The 20,227-nt window shown below is 41.8% G+C and overlaps 1 protein-coding gene across 1 annotated transcript; it reads right to left on the minus strand.

Moving 5' to 3' along the window:
- Window positions 1-1,179: 1,179 nt before the first annotated feature.
- SMTNL2 (smoothelin like 2) lies at window positions 1,180-19,926 on the minus strand. The gene is made up of 9 exons (XM_066563613.1): window positions 19,202-19,926; window positions 13,216-13,306; window positions 12,266-12,508; window positions 11,528-11,581; window positions 9,932-10,007; window positions 7,727-7,897; window positions 7,050-7,167; window positions 5,583-5,734; window positions 1,180-3,640 (listed from the first exon to the last, which is right to left on the minus strand). Exons 1-9 carry the CDS (start codon window positions 19,604-19,606, stop codon window positions 3,514-3,516), a joined length of 1,437 nt encoding a protein of 478 aa, XP_066419710.1. The 5' UTR covers window positions 19,607-19,926; the 3' UTR covers window positions 1,180-3,513.
- Between the last annotated feature and the right edge of the window lie 301 nt (window positions 19,927-20,227).

Below are 20,227 nucleotides of genomic sequence, written 5' to 3' on the forward strand. Positions count from 1 at the left end.
TTTTCTCTACCGACTCACAGGGCTAGAAAACGGCTCCACGGCCGCCGGGGCTGCGCGCACCGGACGGGACGGTCCCAGCGCGCGCCCCCCGGGCGAGCGCCGCCCGCCGAGCCCCGCGCTAGCGAACGGCCCCGGGAGAGCGGCGGAGGCACCGCCCGCCCTAACGAACGGCCCCGGGAGAGCGGCGGAGGCACCGCCCGCCCTAACGAACGGCCCCGGGAGAGGGCGGAGGCACCGCCCGCCGAGCCCCGCGCTAGCGAACGGCCCCGGGAGAGCGGCGGAGGCACCGCCCGCCGCGCCGACACCCGCGCCGCCTTTCCACAGCGCGTGTAAGCGCCCAGTTACGGCCGTATGAAAAAGGAAGTCCTCTTCTGCACAGCAGTAGGGGTAAGCTAACACCAGCTTGCTTACCACGTTCCATTGTTCCAATGCCTTTAAAAAGGATTTTACAAAGGAGCGGTTCCTCACATCGTAAATTTTGTCTGGATGTAGAAAATAGGGTCACTATTTGTGAAATGGCCAAGTCCTCAGTCAGGAAACGTCTCACGTTTTCTGTGGAGGAGTCTAACCAACCAGCATTAATGAGACTAGATCTAAATTAAGTATGTTACCATATTCCTTGTTGGGTGTATGAAAAATACCATAAATAGTTTTATTCGTCATAGAATCAATCAGCAGAACTGCTGCCACTGTGTTGAAGTAGGAGAGTTCTCTAGGTTGAGCTCACACTGCAGCATCATCAACTACTTTCTTTCAATGTTGCTGAAATCCTAAAGGTCTGAACAGTGGTGTTCCACTAGAGTCCAAAATAATCCATAAAGAAAGGCTGAGAGGGCTGGGGCTGTTCAGTCTCCAGAAGGCTCATCAGAGAGCTTCTGGCAGCCTTTCAGAATAGTCTTAAAAAGTAGATGATGTCTCTGCTGACATTATCTTGAAAATATTGCACAGAACAAACTGATTTAGCCTTTAAAAGTAGGATCAAGTTGACAATAAACAACCGTAGATATACTTTTAGATGTAATACAGAAACATTAGAAAAGTTAAGAAACAGTCCATTTGTGTAAAATATATACTACGCCAACTTAATAGATTGTTCTTTTATCATTCATGTTAAACACACTGTCATATACACATACACACGTGCTCTGCATTAAAAAAATAAAAATATTGAAAAATCAATTGGGGGCATACATTATATACTTTAATTTCAATTTAATCATACAATCGAATAGTTGAGGTTATTCATACAGAGCAGACCTCTTAATGCAGAAAGCTGTAAATTTTTCTAGAAGTATGTCATAGCACTATCTCCCTAAACCCTTACACACAAACCACCAATAGATCAACTCAACTTACAGTCTTCAACTTTCCTGCAAACAGGTGGCTGTTAAGTCCCAGATATCTTTAGTCACCTCTCTGAAGTGGGAAGACTTTAGATAACCTGTACAAATACCTTGTGGATAGCTGCAAAAACAAGCTAAATTACAGAAAGTATGTAGATTCACCCTGTTGAATTAGCAATAATTTTACAGTCTAAAAGTTCCTTTATATAATTATATGCTATTAGGCCTAAATTGGCCAAGCACTTACCTGCGTCTTCAGCACTCATATCACACAGTAAAATCATCTATGACCTCGGACTGTGAAGGAATGCGATGTATTAAGCCAGTATTGACCCTCTCATGGTAATTATGATGGACTCAATAAAAAGTACTCTACTGTAAGAATGTAAATAGGTGTATTGTATGTGCTAGTTTTGGACAGATTTCTCCTCATGCTTAACCAAAACTCCTCCAAAACATAAGTACGATATGTTTATCCTTAGAGTGTATTTGGCAGAGCTATAGGCACACACTTACTCCTCAGAATTATAATCATTCAAGACAAAGTAAAGAACTGAAGGCAATGGCATTTATATGCTAACAAAGCTGGTGCTTCATTCATGGTTTTTAAGTAAACTAGACTAGAAAGGGAGACTGAAGTAAAATCATATTTCAAATGCAGCTGAACTTATGTACTTTTTTAACTGAAGTTCAGAGCACAGAGAATCATGACTGGAACAAAAATCTTTTAAGTAAAAGCTCTGTGCTTTCACTGATTTTACTTGGTTATCTGTCACATCATTCTAAAAAGATGCAATAAATCTGAAGAGTGCTTGACATATTTTATTATAAATGGTCATCAACACAGAACCAAATTAATCTTTCTAAATATCTACACATCAATGTAGAACCAAATTAATCTTTCTAAATATCTACAAAAAGCACAAGGGCAGGTTAAGAAACATTCTTTAGCATGAGCAGATGATTTGTGGCTTTCATTTTTTTTTTCTTTCTATGAGCCTATTCTTAGGGAAGAAATAATTTTAGAAGGCTTTTTTCAGTCCAGTAAATCTGGAATAATCTAACTGTACTGTGGTTTTAATAGTAATATAACTGAAAACTGAAACTAGTGCAAGGCTTTTGAAACTATTTCAAAACTCCCACATCTTTCATATATATTTTTGTGTATTGTTCATTTGCCTCAGAATCAGCATCTGTACTGAACAAGTTGAAAAGAGTTCACTCTTGTCCACACTGAAGAGCTGCTCTCCCCCTGAGTCCAGGTAAAAGGACATTACAGAAACAGGCTTGTTTCTATTAAAACTGTTCAAAGGCTTTTGTACCTTGCTAGCTCCTACCTTTCCTGCAATCCTACACCATGCAAGCACACGATCTCAGACAAAGAGGAGTCCCAGCTGTTGCTAGTCTGATCAAGAAATCAATCCAGGACTGCCAGCAGAGGCATTAGCAGCCCTCTCAGCAAATACTATTAGATTTGACCATTACAGACAAATGCCATTATGTAACGTAGTAATCCGTCACCACACTCATCAGACAAGAGGTTATGCTGTCTTTATGATTTAAGAGAACAAAACAATGCCTGTTTGATCTGTGTGTGTGTATGCTAGAGTGGAGGGGTAGGGTTGGAGGAGAGGCTCATTAGAGCCAAATTGATTGCTCTAATGGTTGAGTACTCTAGGTCATTATTTGCTAAACAGAATTTTCCTTGTCCGTCTGCTGTTTCTTTTATACTATGTTCAACAGAGAAGTGAAACTGAAGGTGCTATCTTCTGGAGTTTTACCTGCATTTTAAGATGGAACACCTTCATACCAGAATCACTGCATAAAATTGTCCCTAACCTTACAGACAGGAGAAGTAGATTTGCTTCCTGTGATCTTTAAACATAAAAATCCTAAAAATCCAATCTACTACTAGCACCAAAATGACAATATTTGCTTTTGCCAATGTCTTTTTGTCTTTCTCAAACCTATTTCCATATTACTGACATGGTGATGTGATCAACACTTCAGGGCACTGCTCAGAAATACTTCAGTCAGCCAGCTACACAGCTGAACGTTAGCAAAGGGACAGTACAAAGCAAGAAATAATACTGTGCTCCATTTGCAAAATGTCAGTCTTCCTATTAGCACGCTGTACTTGACCCTTCTGGCTGGAGAGGTGTCGATAGTTTTATTCAAAACACCGTAGATGACTGTACAGAGACTGGACATAGGTGAAGACGCACATGGGATCTGGCTTGTGACCCATCACCATCATGTCTTCCACTTCTATCAGACGGTCACAGTGAGCCATTTTCCTGTATTAACAATAAAACAGATACAACAAATCAAGAGTTACATAACTGCTTCCAGAATTCATTTGATGCTCTGATTTGAGCACCATTGAAATATTTAAGAAATCGTGAGGTTTATTGGCAGCATTTCATTTCACAGTGAATTGAGCAAGGTCAGGCTGGACATTGTTGTTTTTTTTTTATGACCACAGAATATTCCTGTTCTTTCTGTCTCTTGCTTTATACTGGGATCTGATCTAAAGCCCTGGAGTGGTGGTGCTTTTTTCACTATCATTCACATTCCTTGTATCTGTAGCATGTAACCCAATCTCACACTACTCTGCCCATGTCTCAGTTCTTGGCTATATATAGGGAGTTCCAAAAGAATGGAAAAACTCAGGAGGAGATGAGATGTGCTGATGAAGGCCCATGTGGCTGTGAATTGTTTGTTCTCCACCACACCCATATCTTCAAGATGTGAGTGATCTGGATCAGCAGAAAGGAACAGATCTGCAGAGGCTTAAGATGAAAAATCAAAAGGGCAGGGTTCAATTGTATCAGCATAGCTAGTACTGGGGTGAACAGCAATAGCTGAGAAAATAGCCTTTACTGACACTCAAATCAGTTTAAAGGCAATCATAGCTACGAATAGTAATTTCTGTAATTTTCTCTCACCTAATGTTTCTTAGTGTTGTGTTTATGGTGTCTTTTGTTCTCCCCTAAACTTACTGTTTATATAAACTGAGGTAGAAGAACACTGAAGCTTTCCCTTGAGAGTTGTAGATAGTTTTTTAGAGATCAATCACCTAAATGTATCACAGAATCTCCTTCAACTCACTGACAAGCAACAAAATTTTTTTATATATATGTGTACTTATAAAAATACTTGTATTTCCCAAATTAATTCCTTTGCTAGAGGCTGTAATAAGGAGAAACAACATTATGTCAAGAAATGTGAAAGGCTTTTTCTGAATGGGCAATGGCAAATCCAGTTCTTTAAGTTACCTCATTAGCCATGTGTTCGTACCGCCTATTACCATTTGGAAAAAGTGTACCAAACCCAGCTGCATAGCACATGGAGAGGTCTTACCCTAAGAATCACATTGATATCAGCTCAAAAATGTTACTATCTCTGACTGGCAGGTTCACATTCATAATGACTTTAACAAATTAGTTAGCATTTAATTACCTGCTATACAGCATAAAAAAGAATCTGGATAATGTGACGGAGGGTATTAGCTCTGCCTGTTTTCAGAAATGCAGTTACCTGGTTGAGATACTGAGAAGCTCTCAGTCTTGATCTGTACTTACACTGAATTCAACCTTTGTTCTTTTTCAAGAAGAACAGAGATGAAGTTTCCCACATGTTCTATGCATTCTCTCTGCAGAGCTTTATTGTCTTTTTTGGCATGATACATGCAAGCTAGTAATGCTGATGCCTTAAGTTTTAGCTTCATATTTTCCAGATTCTGTACTGCATGAGTATATAAGTCTGAACTTCATATAAAGTGTTAGCAAGTTCTCCTCACAGTTTAGTCAGACAAAACAATCCTCTCCCAGTCCGAGAACCAAGGACACCCTTGCAGCTTCAGGCCCAAAAAGTATAAACAGCAGCGAATTGAGGATAGCAATCTGGGAGGATGGGGCTTCGTAATCTGAAGGTGTAATTGGACAATTAACCCCAATATGTAAATGCACCAAAACTTACAAAAGTGTGAAAACGTGTGATCCATCATCCATCTCGGGTGTAGCCTTGGCCAGGCTCTTGTACTGTCCAAGGTGTATCCTTTGAAGGCCTTTTTACTAAATACCTACTTTATTCCTTTAACACTGTCTAGCCTCTGTTCTAGGCAGCCTCCCAAGGCATCAATAGAGAGTCAAAAAGAATAATAATGAAACTCTTCACTGCTGCTCAGGTGCATTAGACTTGAACTGGAAGCACTTCCCAGAGCACTAATGTACTCACTCAGCCGTTGTGAAGGCCAGCTCAAAGTTCTGCTTGCGGTTAGCTGGGTCAAGCTTATTATAATCAAAAGCTTCAGGAAAGAAAGAATGCACAAGAGCGCAGAATGCCATCCCATCATTCCAGCTTGAGGAGAAGTTCTGCAGATCAATGTGCTGTCATGATGAAAAAAATACACATGTTAATGCAGCACAGGGGAACAAATAAGAGCAGCTGCTTTTGTTCAATGCAGTTTTCTATCATTCTTTCCCACCAGCAAGAGCACAGGCTTTATTTTCTTCTTCCCATCTTTGTATGTCCATTTCATTGTTGACATTCTGGTGAAAAAATGGCACTAAAAAGCAATAAAAGCTCTTTGCTTAAATACCCAGATGCAAAGCAGACATATAGTCAAGGTCCCTGATCCAAAGCCCACTGAAAATACTGTGAAGAATCTCATCAACATCAGTGAGCACTGGAGCAGGCCTGATGCACCAGCTCAGTATCTGTGGAAAACTAAGGACACTGCTTATATATAACTATAATCACCCTATGGAGGATTTAAAATTGAAGAACAGTTCATTTTGTGAATAACACTAGATAAAGACTATGCTTGCTGGCTTTGCCCAATTCAATATCTGTTTACACACAGATAGGTAGAAATATAAGAAAAATCATGCCTACTGCACAACCTGATTCTCAAAACAAATTCTTATTGTTCCTTTCAAATGCCACAGTGAAAAGAAACATATTTGTCTCATGCTGCTTTCTCATCATATAAAATTCAAGTCCCAGCTCTTCTGATAAGCAATTAACCATAATTTTAATTAGTTCTGCTTATTTACACTATACTCTACACTTTAGCAATAATTATGCACATTTAGTAATGTTGAAAAACATACTAAACACATGCAAAAAATCCCTAGAAAAAAAATAATTCTGTATTTCTTTGACAGTTCCAGTTTAAGGCCAGGTAAAATAAGTAAAATCTCAACTGCTGTATTCCTATAGTAACACTGATGCTACCTCACAAAAATTTACTCAAAGTATGATTGAAACTCAACCATTTATTACAAATTTATTTGTCGAATACTAAGAGAGTACTTGGGTCTGCATGTAGCAAAATGACCATAGTCTCCATGTATTCAGAACTTGTCATGTATAATGTGAATAAAAAATTACAGCCTGCAACTAAGAAAAAAAAGTCTGAGCGTATACTGAAATTTTTATCCATAAGCACAAAAAGGTTGGCTTTTAGAAAAACACTAATGCATTGCTTTAATATACATACAGAATCTTGTTCATGCAGTCACTGACAGTCTTAAATTGCTGCCTACAGAAACCATATTCATGTTACCCACACAAAAATTGATGACTTTGAGGAAGTTAACTAATTCTCTAGCATATTTTACATTCAGCCTTTGAGCACGGAATTTGGCAAATTCTCTTGAAACAAAAAAGAGACAGATGAAAATACTACCATATCTTTACCTTGTATCCAATGGTTTTTGAGCGACACCAGTCTAACAAAATTTGTTTAATGCTGCTAGCGCTGGCAACCCCAAAACTCAGCGACCTCTTCAGCTTAGCTCTGGATTCTCCTTTTCCTCTGGAAAATTAACAGAGACCAGATTAAATTACATTCTAGAAAAACTTAAACCTCTTTGTCAGGAACATCTATACAACTTTGCTCAGGTCAGCCCCTGTCCAGGTGATATTTGAGAAACATGTTGCTGAAACCTCGACTTGTTGGTCCTGCAAGAAAAACTTAGTTTTATTAAACGGAAGACAGAATTCCAATTCCTCTTTTCTTTAAATCATACTTCCATCAAGAAGTGTCCATATTTTGATCCTTAATGAATGGCAACAGAAAGACACTGTATTTGCAGTCTCCTATAATGATGGAGAAGGCAACTTTCACAGAACTCTTCCCTGATAAAAGGGAACCTGCTGCTTCAGCTGAACAACTCCAAAGTCAGAGAATTCTGTAGCTGTGAATTTCCAAGACTTGGTCTGTAAGTCAGTGAAACTTTAGGGGCCTCGTATTGTTCCTTAGCTCCAAATCCTACAATGAGAGAGTTCTCCCACCCAGCTGTACTCTGCTGGTAATAACTGACAAATTAGTTTTCCATTAACAAACCATTCTGGAGACAAGGACTGAGACGTACTTTCCATCATCACGTTCAAGTTTTTCAAAAAGCGCTTTCCTGGCCTGTGTTCCTGAAGTCCGCGGGAGCGTCTGAGACCGCACCAATTCTCGCCTCCTTTCAACTGGGCGATGCACAGCAGGAGGAGGTGAGGGAGAGCTGGGTGTCACCTCACAGCAACTGTCAATGGCACTGGAGAAACATAACGTGAAAAGTATGTGCTAAATGAAAGAGTAACTCTCTGCAGTGACAAGAGCAAGCATAAAGGTTCAACTATTGTCTCTAAACCTTCCAAAAGATCCATTTCAAGAAGACCTGCATGAGTCAAAAAGCAATGTTAATAAGAGTAAAATTATTATTGACACACAACAGCACTTAAGTATTGAAGCACCTAAGGTACTGTTACAAATAGGACACAGCTGGACAAGCCACAAGCACCTTATAGCACTGAGCAGAACAACAATTAAAAACCTTCAAGAAAAAAAAGACAAAAAACCAAAGTTGTGGCCACACAGGAGCACTAAATCCCATCGATTTCCAACTTCAGGGTTCTTGGAGGCTGTGACATTTTTAAAATGAAACTTGAAGAATAAATCAGGAAGTACTCTTGAAATTTTTACTTGTAGCACACTGAATTCTGACCTTCTGACAGTGTTGCTTTACTGACTGCAAGCTGTATATATGATTGAGAAATATATTCTAATTTGTGTTTGTTTGAGCCATATACTGCTTCATTGGCATTAATGAAGAAAGCCAAACATTGCATTTGGAATTACTCCATATCACAGAGATGGGGAAACAGGCAAAGAACAATGACATCAGTGTCACGCGTTAATTTCTGGTACAGATGGAGGTCGGGTATGACACCAAGTTCTCGAGTGTGCTCACTGTATCATGACTCAAATGCTGAAGTGCTGATGTTGGAACTACCTCGGAGGAAATGTAATGCCTAATTTGCGATTGTTTTCAAGACAGATACAAGCCTAATTTAAGAGATTTAAACGTTCTTCTCTCCAATTCTTTTCTTGATGGATATTTTGCATGCTAAGCATGTCTGTATATGCCAGGAATAATTGTGATACCATGTAATTCTCTACTAAGCAACTGCAACTTGAGTTAATAAAGAATGTGTAGTAGTCCTCAGCAAGGAATTTAGTCTAGCCGAGCCAAACTAAGGATATTTGCTGGTAATCATATGTTGGTTTCCAAAAATAAACCCAAGGTACTAATTTCAACACAGATTAGTATATTTAAAACTGTTTTCAAAGGATCTGACAGCTTCCTCCTCCTAACAAAAATCCACCACTATCAAGCACTGATAATCTTATTCAATAAGACTAAAACAGTGTCGAAATTCACAGTTAGGTCTACTTGAAAGTGCTCTGTAAAATTTAGTCCTTTCTCATCTCTGTTCCACTTAGCCCAGAGGAAAGCTCACAGCCTTTAACATGCTTAAAATATGTGACTTTGTATACCAGTGACTCATTTGTTCTTTGGTGCACTGGTGGGACAGCCTGAAGAAGCACCCCCCACCAAAAAAGGAGCCAAATGTGCTAAGGCTATCCAAAGCTGTAATCGCAGGCGTGATGTTGATGTACAGCCTACTAGATGCCTCCTGAAAAGAAAGGTGTGAGGATTAACCAGGATATGGCCCTGATATAGGAATCAGAGGCACAAAAGAGCAAGTCATGCAGGGGGTTTAGGGGGAACGAGTGATCCTCAAACTAGACATATAACATGATATATACAGCAGGTTACTGATTTCCCATGAGAAGTACAATCAATAAATAACCTGGTATGTTTCACCTGAGAACATTCAGGGTATGTATATAAGCACCGCTGTGTTGAATGAAAATTACTATGTACAGTACATCACTAGGATGGTTTTAGTACAGATAGTGTGATGATTCCAGTAGTCACTGACATTGATTGGTGATTTGCTGAAGGTAGAAGTGTGGTTAAGAGGAATATGCCCATTTACATGTTGATGGACATAGCACATACGTTACATACATTAATGTAATTTAATGTATGTACATACATACATTAAATGAACTACCTATGTGAATGCAAGAGATCATGAGGCAAGTAGTTTAATGTACAATGATACATCCAGTGCTTAAAATGGCATCTGGGACTCACCTGTTTTCCAAGTCAGCAGAACATTTGTCCCTTGAGACGACATTGACCACAATGGCCTAACAAAATGTCATGAAAAATGCATACCTTTCACTGATTTTGGCTCCACTACGCAGCCCATAGTTCACAGTTGAGACAGGCTTGGTGACAGAAGTAGCATTCTCTATATAAAAACAGAAAAGATGCGTTAGTGCAGAAACTTTCCTCATGTGCTTTCAAATAGAAACTTTCCTCATGTGCTTTCCTGATGGATAGACACGCATTGATTTTTACTCACCACACTGTAAAGCTGCAGGCCTCTGACTTCCATTTGAGCTAACAAGCTGGGGAAGGATTTTCCCCAGCAGTTCAATTCCTCTGTAAAACTGCAGCGAGGATAGTGTAGGCATACCAGGAAGGACTCCAAGAGGATGCCTTTGATAAAACTGCAGTTGGAAGGTCAGATCACTTCAGGCCCTCAGAGCAGGGCACACTGCCACTGACATTTCAGTTAAAGGAAAAAGTGGTGCTTGCAAAAGTCATTCTAGCAGACAAGCCCTGGGGAGTTTAATGTAATTGAGTACATAATTTAAATTATCTAGTTTCTACCAGGAAGACATTTTAGTTTGTAAAGCAGAACAGATTCAAAGTTGCAAATGTGGCTTAAAATCAACTTTCCCTCTTCCTCCCTCCACCTCTGAGGTTCTACCTTCTGTGCTTTGCCTCTTAGGCCTCAGCTTTGGACTCCAGCTGTGCTCTATAATTGCAAAACAGTGGAGTGCCTTGCCCAGTTTTAATGTACCAAAGCCAAAATTTGTTGCATAAACCAGCAGCTGATTTCTTGAAAGGTCCTTCTATACACGAAGGACTGCCATCTTAGAAGCAGTCCAACCTGATCACTGTCTTACTCTCTGAAAATGCAGAATTCTTCCCTCTTCTTATAGAAGTGATCCAGATCAACTACACTTCTTATGTAAAACACACTGGTAAATGCCAGCATACAGGTGTGACAAATTTGTGACCACTAACAATTGCCAGATATTTATGCCAATCTCAGATGTTTTCAGATGAGGAGGAATGTAATCCTTATTCCGGAAGGGCTACATATTTTGCTAAATAAACCGACACTTGAGACCACTGTGAAATGCCAGTACATTGTGCAGACAGTAACAACTTGGTGACAGCAATCAGAGGTACTTTTGGAGAGAGCTCAACTCACCTATTTCAACTGAAATCAGAAATCCTTAAAGCATTTTGTCCTTTACCACATTATATGACAAAGGAGACGCCTTACTTTTATCTTGCTCAAAGTAACTTGCTTCAGTATATGTGGGTAGGCATGCCACTTTCCAACTGCCTTGTGTGCAGTCACAGTTTTCACTTGATCAGCTGAAATCTTCACTGCTCAAGCCGTCTGCTTGCCTCACTTTTCTGGCATCTATGGTTTCCACTGCAGAGACTGCCTAACATTACACATGTACATCACTTGTGCAAGTAAGGGTAAGTACCCCTCACTTTGAACTCATTGAGAATCTGATGGAGTAGAACAAGTGTTTGTGATTCTATGAGTCTGCATACATACTTGTTAGCAATGTTAGTATTACTGTGTACCTACAAGTCAAAACTACATGCTCAGATCCCCCAAAGAGCCCAGAATCACTCTCAATTTTTGTTACATAAGGGCATGCAGATAGGAATACTCACCTCCAGTGGCAGATGAATCCATTGTTCTCATGGTAATTGAATTCCAGTCCTTCACTGTATCAGCACAAACAAAGACAAAGGAAGTGTTTGCTACATTTTTAGTTTTAGTAAGATAAAAACTGAAAGAATAATCTGCAAATAATCCCTATCTCTTGTTAGCAACCCCATCCCAGTCTCCTTCTATAATTTCTGACCCATATATATATAGTCCAATTTGTAAGTGTCACAGCCAAGGATGAACGGCTTCCATGTGAATTTTTTTTTAAACTCAGTTTCAATATAACTCAGATTCTGCAATCACTGACATGTGTATATGTGTCAGACTGCTGTCAGTCATTCCTTCTTCCAAATGACTATTGGAACCTGCTGGCCAAATATCTGCCTAACTTCACACAGGACCTCCAGTCCTAAAGCACTAAAAATGTCCACAAATTTAACGAAAAGAGCTGGGCATGTTTAAGAGATTCAGTAACTTACTGAATTCAGTAACTGCGCTGTCAGATACACTTCACTAAAAACTCAAATACATTAGGCACAAAAATTCTCTGCAGATGTGACATTACAGCTGAAGGCTCCAGCTAGGACCCACAGTATTCCAAAATGGAATGTCCCACAATGGGATATATAGCCATAGAAGCAAGGTTTCATAACGACCACTAGGTCACAGGACAATAATCATAGCACCAGTTGAAGAAAGGAAACGGGATGCGGCGTCAGCAAGTTATTTTTCTCTTTTACCTGGCTGGTTGGAAGATTTTACTCCCGTTTTATTTGCGCTCTTGCCCTGTCCCAGCAGGCAAGAAGATGTATTAGTTGTTCCTGTTGGACAGATGTTCTCTCCTGAAAACTTCTCAGATGTCCTGGTTACTGCAGTAACAGGAAGGTGGGGCATCTGTAAGGTGACTGCAGGGGCATGGGCTTCGGGGGACGAAGATTCTGACATCTGAAAACAGGTCAGTTCACGGGCAACTTTTGCCTGACCTGAGTAAAAAATGGGAGAGAGGAAGTAAATTTGTTTGCAGTTTGTAACAAAGCTACAAACCAATGTTCATGCAACAATATTTTACAGGTCATTGGACTTACTCCTCTTTGAAACATTATACCATTTACATAGCAGAAACAACTCTAGCCCAAGTGACCCTTGCAGCGATCACACATACTCTACGTGAATCTCAGCAGGAGCAATATCTTCAGATCATTAATATACTAGCATTTGCATTTGGTAAGCTTCTCTTCCTCTGCGCAGCCCTCACTCACAATCTCCTGCCCCAGTTAAGGAAGCAGCATTTTTGTTCATGGTTTTATGAAACACTGTATGACTCTCTCTAAAGTGGAGATGGTAAGTCCTTCGTCCACTGAAGGATGACAGAAGCAGATGGGTGACTTGCAACATGTTTTGGGACAGAAGACTACAACGGCACCCACCACAAAAGGTCTTATCGCTTGTGTCTCAAGTTAATGCAGGAGTAATAGCTTCCAATTTATGAAACACCATAGTACATGCTTAACAGTAAAGCCAAAGTTTAATTTCTAAACTAATTATGAAATAAAGTACAGGTGGCACCAGACAATATCCATCCTGAAACTATAGTAGATTCTAACCCTTCCAAAATGTGAGTCCTGCTCTATGACTGCCAAGATCAGGTATTTTACCAGCAGTGCTGCTTCATTTCATGCCCTGTTCCTACCTGATGATGAAGATCGATGCCCATTTTCAATGATGGAAGAACTAAAAACTCTTCTAAACTCAGGTTTCTGGTGGTCATCCAGGTCTACGCTCTGTCAGAAAAGAAAACAGACATGACAGCTAAATTTCAAACAGCAGCAAAAGTGAGAAGAATATCCAGAAACACCTGCCAAGAACAGGTCTTCCTCATGCAAGTGACCACAAAATAAGAAAGGAACAATTACCTAACCCCAGGAGCTGAGCCTGCCAATGAAGCATTGGCAGTGCATAACTTAAATCAATCTTCACACGTGTGTCCTTAACGGACCCCAAGCACCTAGGAAGTGTTATCTTTTGTTAGATAAAGGTATCGCCACCCACTGCAATGGTGATAAACAGAAGACTTGATGTAACAGTGGAGAAATTGATTGAGATTGCATGGAATAATGCTATGCATTTTTTCTGTTTGCTGCAGAAAGAAAATACAGTATAAAAACATATTGTACAGGCATTACAAAGTAAATTCAATCCCAGGACACTACAGCTATTTTATAATCTGTAACATTTGTAAGGATAGCTTTATAGCTTTTTTCTGGCAAAAGCATAAATTGTCCTCATAATAGCTGTCAATATAATTTCAGAAAAATCAGCCAGGAATTTTTTTGTGGGTTTAGTAGAAGGTAGGGGGGGGGGTTGAGGGGTTTTGTTTGTTTGATTGGCGTTTTTTTTGTCTGGTAGGGATGGGGTTTTTTGGGGGTTGAAGGGGCATGTTAAACTGTGAGGAACTATGTGATTTTTGGCTGCATAAGTAAAGGAAGAAGAAACTGCTTCACAGATACATGATTACTGCAGTTAAGTTTCCAAGAAGAAGCAAGTTAGCTTCAAGCTACAAGTAGTAGAGAGAAATTCCCCAACACACAGTCCACAAAAATGTTCATTGATTGCGTAGTAATATCCAGATGTTTTAATTTTCTGGGAGAAACCCCCTATTTTGAAACTTTTGGAAAAGGGACTGTGCATGAATAAACTCGGTTATCACTAGCTGCCAGGACTGAGAAAATTACAAATTAAACAAATACTAATTATAGAAACCAGACAGAATCAGGGGTTCAGAACCTTTATTGCTGCATTTAGTGCAACTGAGATCCCAGTCAACAATTACTGCTCAAATCCAGAACTGAAATGTAAAGCACAGCTAATGCAGCTCCCTAGAATGTACCCATGATACACAGTTAGAACTGTTTAGCCATTCATGTCACATTATGACCAGAATGTGAAGAATGCCTGTGTAGGCTGTAAACATGAATCTACTTTTATAAGCTGGGGAGGTGTGGGTGAGTAAAATTGTCAAATGACATGATTGTTGCAAAGGTCACGTAGCATTCTACACACTGAACTTGCTTTCTAATGCAATGTCAAGTGCTGCGTTACCTTATTTCATGCAAACCTGACTGCTACGGTTTGGCTAACAGTGCCAAAGAAGAAACTGATACCAGGCTGGAGGATGGGGAAGAAGGCCCATGTGCTGACAGAACAGTGGGAGGATCTGAGATCAGATTCTGATGGGCATTTAGTAGTGTCAGACTGAAGTACTTTCAGAATTCACTGTGGAGATGCCAAGCTTCTGACAAACTCGTGTGTTTAGAAATACTACTTCTGTCAGTGCTGGTTACATAGATTATAAATAGCAGAGGGATAACTACACATATCTGTTCTTAATAAGAAGTACACATTTGTACGACTCGTGACAACAACACAATGAAGAACTGATGAAGTTGAAGAAAAGAAATTTAACACTAATATTTTCGATGCCTTATCCAAAGCTGGCTTGTAGAACTAATCTCAGTGTAGGTCAGAGGTTTTCATGTAAGGAGGGTGATAATACTTTCCATAGTTATAGGGCGGCTGGAATTTCTCCTTTGCTGCAAAGAAGTTACACTTTGGAGATCCCTAACTGTAAGCTGCAATTATCGCAAGCCAGTAGTAGAAATTCAATGCATTCAGAAAAAATAAGCACCAGTTCACAAGATTAGGAAAAAAAAAAAAAAAAGAAATACAATTGTTATTTCCCCGCTGAACCTCTAAGGTACATGTCTGTTATGTCTCTTCAAGATTTTGTCTGCAACAAGGTCAAATTCTAGAAGAATGACAGACACAGGATATTACTCTCACTCAAATGACAGATTTCAGTCATTCAGTGTCATTCATAAGACCACCAATTACCACAAGGGTCACAATACAAATCCCTGGTTCTAGAAATGCTGTTTCTCTAGAAGTACATCCCATTCTTAAATATGATAGGTGAAATTGTTGCTTCACTTTGTTGAACAGTAATATTGCCACTGACTGCCACCCAGGCAAAGTTCCACACTCTGTTCCTTGCATATATAGAGATCACTGAGGTATCAGATACTGGGAACAATGAAATTTTGAGGAAATGGAAACAAGCCAGCTAGACACCAGAAAGAAGTGTACCACATTTACCCCTTAATTCTACTACAAGAAAGCCATTGTCCACAAGACAATACAAGTATCCTCTATCTGTAACTGACCCTGCTACATGAAGAAAAAGCCTTGAACACTATGAACATATTAGAAAAACTATTGCACTGAAGAAAAACAACAGGAGTACTGGATATACTGGATATAAATGGATAGGAGGGGACAATTCTCTCTTAGCAGCTTCAGCAGGTGCCTGTGGCTATGCCACAGTGAATTAAAACAAACAACAACAAAAATAGTCTAGATAGGATCAAGGCAACCATGAAATGTCACCATTCCAAAAGGACACTTCTGGAAGTATAAGAGAATAATAAAGAAGATAAACCAAAATATTTCCTTTATCAAACAGAGGAGTTAAGATAGTTTGGAAATAGAGTATGTAATGCTCTAGGAATCATGTAATCTCCCTGTCATTATAGAACCATAGAATGGTTTGAATTGGAAGGGATCATAAAGATCATCTTGTTTCAACACCTTGACATGCACAGGGATTCCATGCATTATATCAGGTTGCTCAGGAGCCCATCCAACCTGGCCCCAAAGACTGATAGGGATGAGGCATCCACAACTTTCCCGGGCAACCTGTGCTTCACCACCCTTTGAGTGAACGGTTTCTTCCTAACATCTAATCTAAACCCGCCCACTTTCAGTGGTTTAAAACCATTGCCCCTTGTCCTGTTGCTATCTGCCCATACAAAAACAAGTGCCTCACCCTCTTTTTTGTAAGCCCCAAAGTATTTGAAGGCCGCAATGAGGTTTCCTTGAAGTCTTCTCCAGGCTGAATAACCCCAGCTCTCTCAGCCCATCTTTGCTAGAAATACTTAGGTCATTATATAGACCCAAGTCACATCTTATGCAGTTACTCACAGGCTGCGTAAGTGCTGGGTGCCATCAGGTCATCAAGGAGAGATCCCAATGGGTAGTAATACTTGTTTAGACCTTCATAGGTGGTCATAGCCAGCTATCTATCTCTCTGTGGCTTTGACCACTGCAGGCAGATTCTCTGCAGCTGTCTGTCCAAGTTATACAGAAACTCTTCTGATGGTTTTAAAACAGGACACCCTTAAAGTACTTTTAGTTCTCCCTCTTAACAAAGGCATCATGCTTAATCACAAAAACTATGGAAATATCCTAAGTTATGAAGCTCTTGCCAAAATGTAAAATCAGACCAACAAAAGGAAGATCAAAACTCTTTCTTTGTAAATGCTCAGTAGCGCAGGTATGGCTCCAGGATCCAGATCTTTGAAACTACCTCTTCAAATATCCCCTATTTTCCACCTTTGTGAAAGCAGCTCTCAAGACTCTGGCGTGGTTAAGAGAGCTGAGTTGAAATCTGGTATCAAAATAACAGAAAGACTCACCTCCAAATCAGAGCAGCTAACGGCCATTTAAAATTCCACCGAAACCAGTATTTAGACTGCTCTATATCAGCTTTCAAGGACATCATAGCAGAAATTGCCCAGATTAGAATTAAAAGGAGATTTGTGTCCTTGCTTCTGAACTATGCTTGGAATTCCCTGGATTCATTTTTTTCCCAAATGAAATTACCATGAAAAATAATCTAGCAATATTAGAAAATAATGGCTGAGATACCAAAGATGCTCAAAATCTCTGATATTCAATTAATGCTGCATCGACCGCACAGTAAAAAGGAACTCAACCAATAAATCTTTTCAGGAGCAAAAGAGCACATCTTGATTTGCTACTATTTCCAGGTCAGTATTATTTGCTTCTCGTGTCTCACATTATAGAAGTATTTCCTAAGACTAGAAGCGTCACCAGTTTTATTATAGGTGCTCATGTGTCTGTAAACATACACAGTGCCATTTATGGTATTCTGTTTCAAATTCTTCAGTCCTTCAGAAATTGGAATCAGCTGCAGGAACAGTGTTCATTACAGAAAATCTGAGCAACTGTCCCAGCAACCAAGGCTTGGTCTTTCGTCATTTGCATGTAGCCACATCAGAACCTGACCCACAAACTCATGTTTTCACTGCACAAATTTGGCATGTATAGCTGTAGCTGCACCTCCCATACTTCTCAGTACTGAAATTCCCTTTCGGTCAGCTCTGCTAACTTGGGAACTTCTCCAACCTAAATTGTTGGGAGGGCACTGAAGAACGATCAGCACTTAAGTGATCTTCCTTAAACCCCCAAAGCAAACCAGGAAGGTTCCCATCCAAACAAAAGCTCATACTGTGCTTTAACGCAGACCGATACTTAAAGCTGGATATTGGCCGTAACATTGATGCAAGACTTTCACAGACTGTGAAGTGCACACCACAGCGTAGACAGTGGTGATGGAGTGAGTGAAATGGAGTGAGGGACCACAATCCCTTGTCCCTTCTGTATCACTCATCTTATTTCAATTCCTTGCAATACAAGCAAGTGTGGATAGCTCCGCAGAACAAAAAGGAAGCAGTCTGGAAGTTGTATGGATGCTGCTTACCTTTGTCACACAGGGGAAAGGCAGCAGTTGCTAGAATGTATCAAATAACAGTTTTACCTTTCCATTTGCCCAGAGGTAGGAAGCCCAATGATCCCATACACAGGTCAGTAGGAATGAAGAGGGCTGGAATGCAATACAGACTCTCCTCATTCCTACCAATTCTAGTAAATGCAACTTCCAAGCTTTTCTTTAACCCCAAGCCTAGACAGACCACAGACCAGTTTTTTTAAAGCTCCAACAGTTTTAAAACCCCCTTAAGACATGCTTAACCAAAAGGACGTGAAACAGGCTGTCATCTGTGAAAGCCAAGTCTCTAGTACCTTAGTTTTATGTGACCCAATCACTGACTGGTTGCGCTCTCCTGGCGTCAAGGGTGGCACAGGAGCTCTCAATTCTTATCACAGAGACAGACACAGAAAAAGAATTACACAAAACATCTCGGTACCAGATGAGCTTTCCACTATTGGGATTTCTGTGCACCAAGTTACAGTGCTCCATTACACTGCAGAAAGTTTTATCAGTGGGAGGGATAACTACATTTGTGCAAGTTTAGGTCACGGACACCACGAAAGCTTGTGTCAACCTCTCAGGGACGAGCTGCAACAGTGAGGGACAGTGGCTGGACAGCAAAACTGACTCACTGCGGGATGTTATCTTATGGAAACCACTGCCTGCTATATGCTAAGCTATTCCCCTTTGCAAGCTTGCCAAAATCGAGTCCAAAAAGGATACAAAAATATTCGCGTACACACGTACATTGATAGCCTAGACTGCCCCATCTCCTCTTATTTCTAACCGCAGGGCACTGACAGGTTGCTACCACTCTAACCAAGCTCCCAGTCTGACCAAAGAGGGCCATAATCAGGTAGATCTCTAGATGGTATCACAGCTAAGACCATCTCTCACAGCACCTCCCAAAATACCACTGACCCCTGGCAAAAGAGGAACTCCGTGTACCTAAACATTATCCCGTGCCAACACAGTCTGGCAACACCCGTGAAGCATCCCTTCATGCTTGCCCTTGGCCCTCCCTCCTGTCGTCTCCCTGGCTGCTTACCTGGCTCCGGCCAGCAACCGTTCGCTTGCCATGACCGGAGAAGGCGCCGTCGGCCGAACCTTGCGCCGGCGAGCCGGGCCCCACGACCTGGGGGCTCTCTGCCGCCTCGTTCACCCACTCCTGCGGCAGCCCCGCCGACCTGCCCAGGGCCTCCACCTGCCGAGACAGGCGCTCCAGCTGTACCCGGAGGCGCCGGTTCTCCTGCTGCAGCTCAGAGACAGCGTGTGCCAGGGGGCTGGCGAGGCGCAGCACCTCCTCCACCTGCCGGCCTACTCCTTGCTTGAACAGCTGGATGTCCACATGGATCTCCCGGACGGCGCCCCGCAGCGTGTCCTCGTAGCGTTCCAGGCCGTCGCAGACAGTCTGCGCCTCCCGACTGTTCAAATCCTCGCTCTCGCCGGCCATGGTGTCCGCGCACCGCAGGCTGCGCGGGCAGGGACGCAGGAAGGTCGGCAGCGGCTATCAGCAGGCGCCGGACCGTCCCCCCCACTTCGCCGTCAGCCTCTCCACTTCTTCGAGACCTCCCCGTGCCTCCCGGCGGCCCCTAGCCCAGCCCTAAGCCCGGCCCCCGGCGCCGCCGGGCACGGCCCGTTCTGCTGGGACGCGGGGGCACGGCGGGGCGCGCCCGGGGCAGCCGCCGCACAGAAGCGGCGCGGATGGTGCGGGTCGTGCTGCTGCCCGGTGTGCCCCGCTCAACGTGCACTTCTTCAAAGGGGGAGATGGAATTTCGGGAGGGAATGGTGGAACAAGCAGGGGGAAGGGGCGGGGCCACGGGATCGTTCACAGCTGCGCGGGGCCTTTAGCCCGCGAGGGGCTGCGGGCGGGGCCGCGGGAGCGAGACGGCTCGAATCGGGCGGCAGCGCCGGTGTGCAGCAAGGAAGAAGTGGGAGATGTGGGTCGGGAAGGAATCGGAGAGAGACAGAACGAGGGGAGGAGGGGTTAGTACCAGGTCTTTCCCGGCTTGCTTGGACGATGACGATGTGAAAGTATGCACAGATTGTCTCTTTAGCGAGGAACACGGAGGCG

This window comes from Molothrus aeneus, chromosome 20 (assembly GCF_037042795.1).
Source record: "Molothrus aeneus isolate 106 chromosome 20, BPBGC_Maene_1.0, whole genome shotgun sequence".
In the NCBI taxonomy this organism is placed as follows: Eukaryota; Metazoa; Chordata; class Aves; order Passeriformes; family Icteridae; genus Molothrus; species Molothrus aeneus.

Bases quoted from the DNA above. Each gene is read 5' to 3' on its own strand.
- SMTNL2 (XM_066563613.1), bottom strand. From the start codon at position 19,606: ATGGCCGGCGAGAGCGAGGATTTGAACAGTCGGGAGGCGCAGACTGTC. The intron at 10,008-11,527 runs GTGAGTATTCCT...GTTTTTATATAG, and splicing joins GGATTCATCTGCCACTGGAG to AGAATGCTACTTCTGTCACC. The intron at 7,898-9,931 runs GTATGCATTTTT...ATGTTTCTCCAG, and splicing joins GGAGCCAAAATCAGTGAAAG to TGCCATTGACAGTTGCTGTG.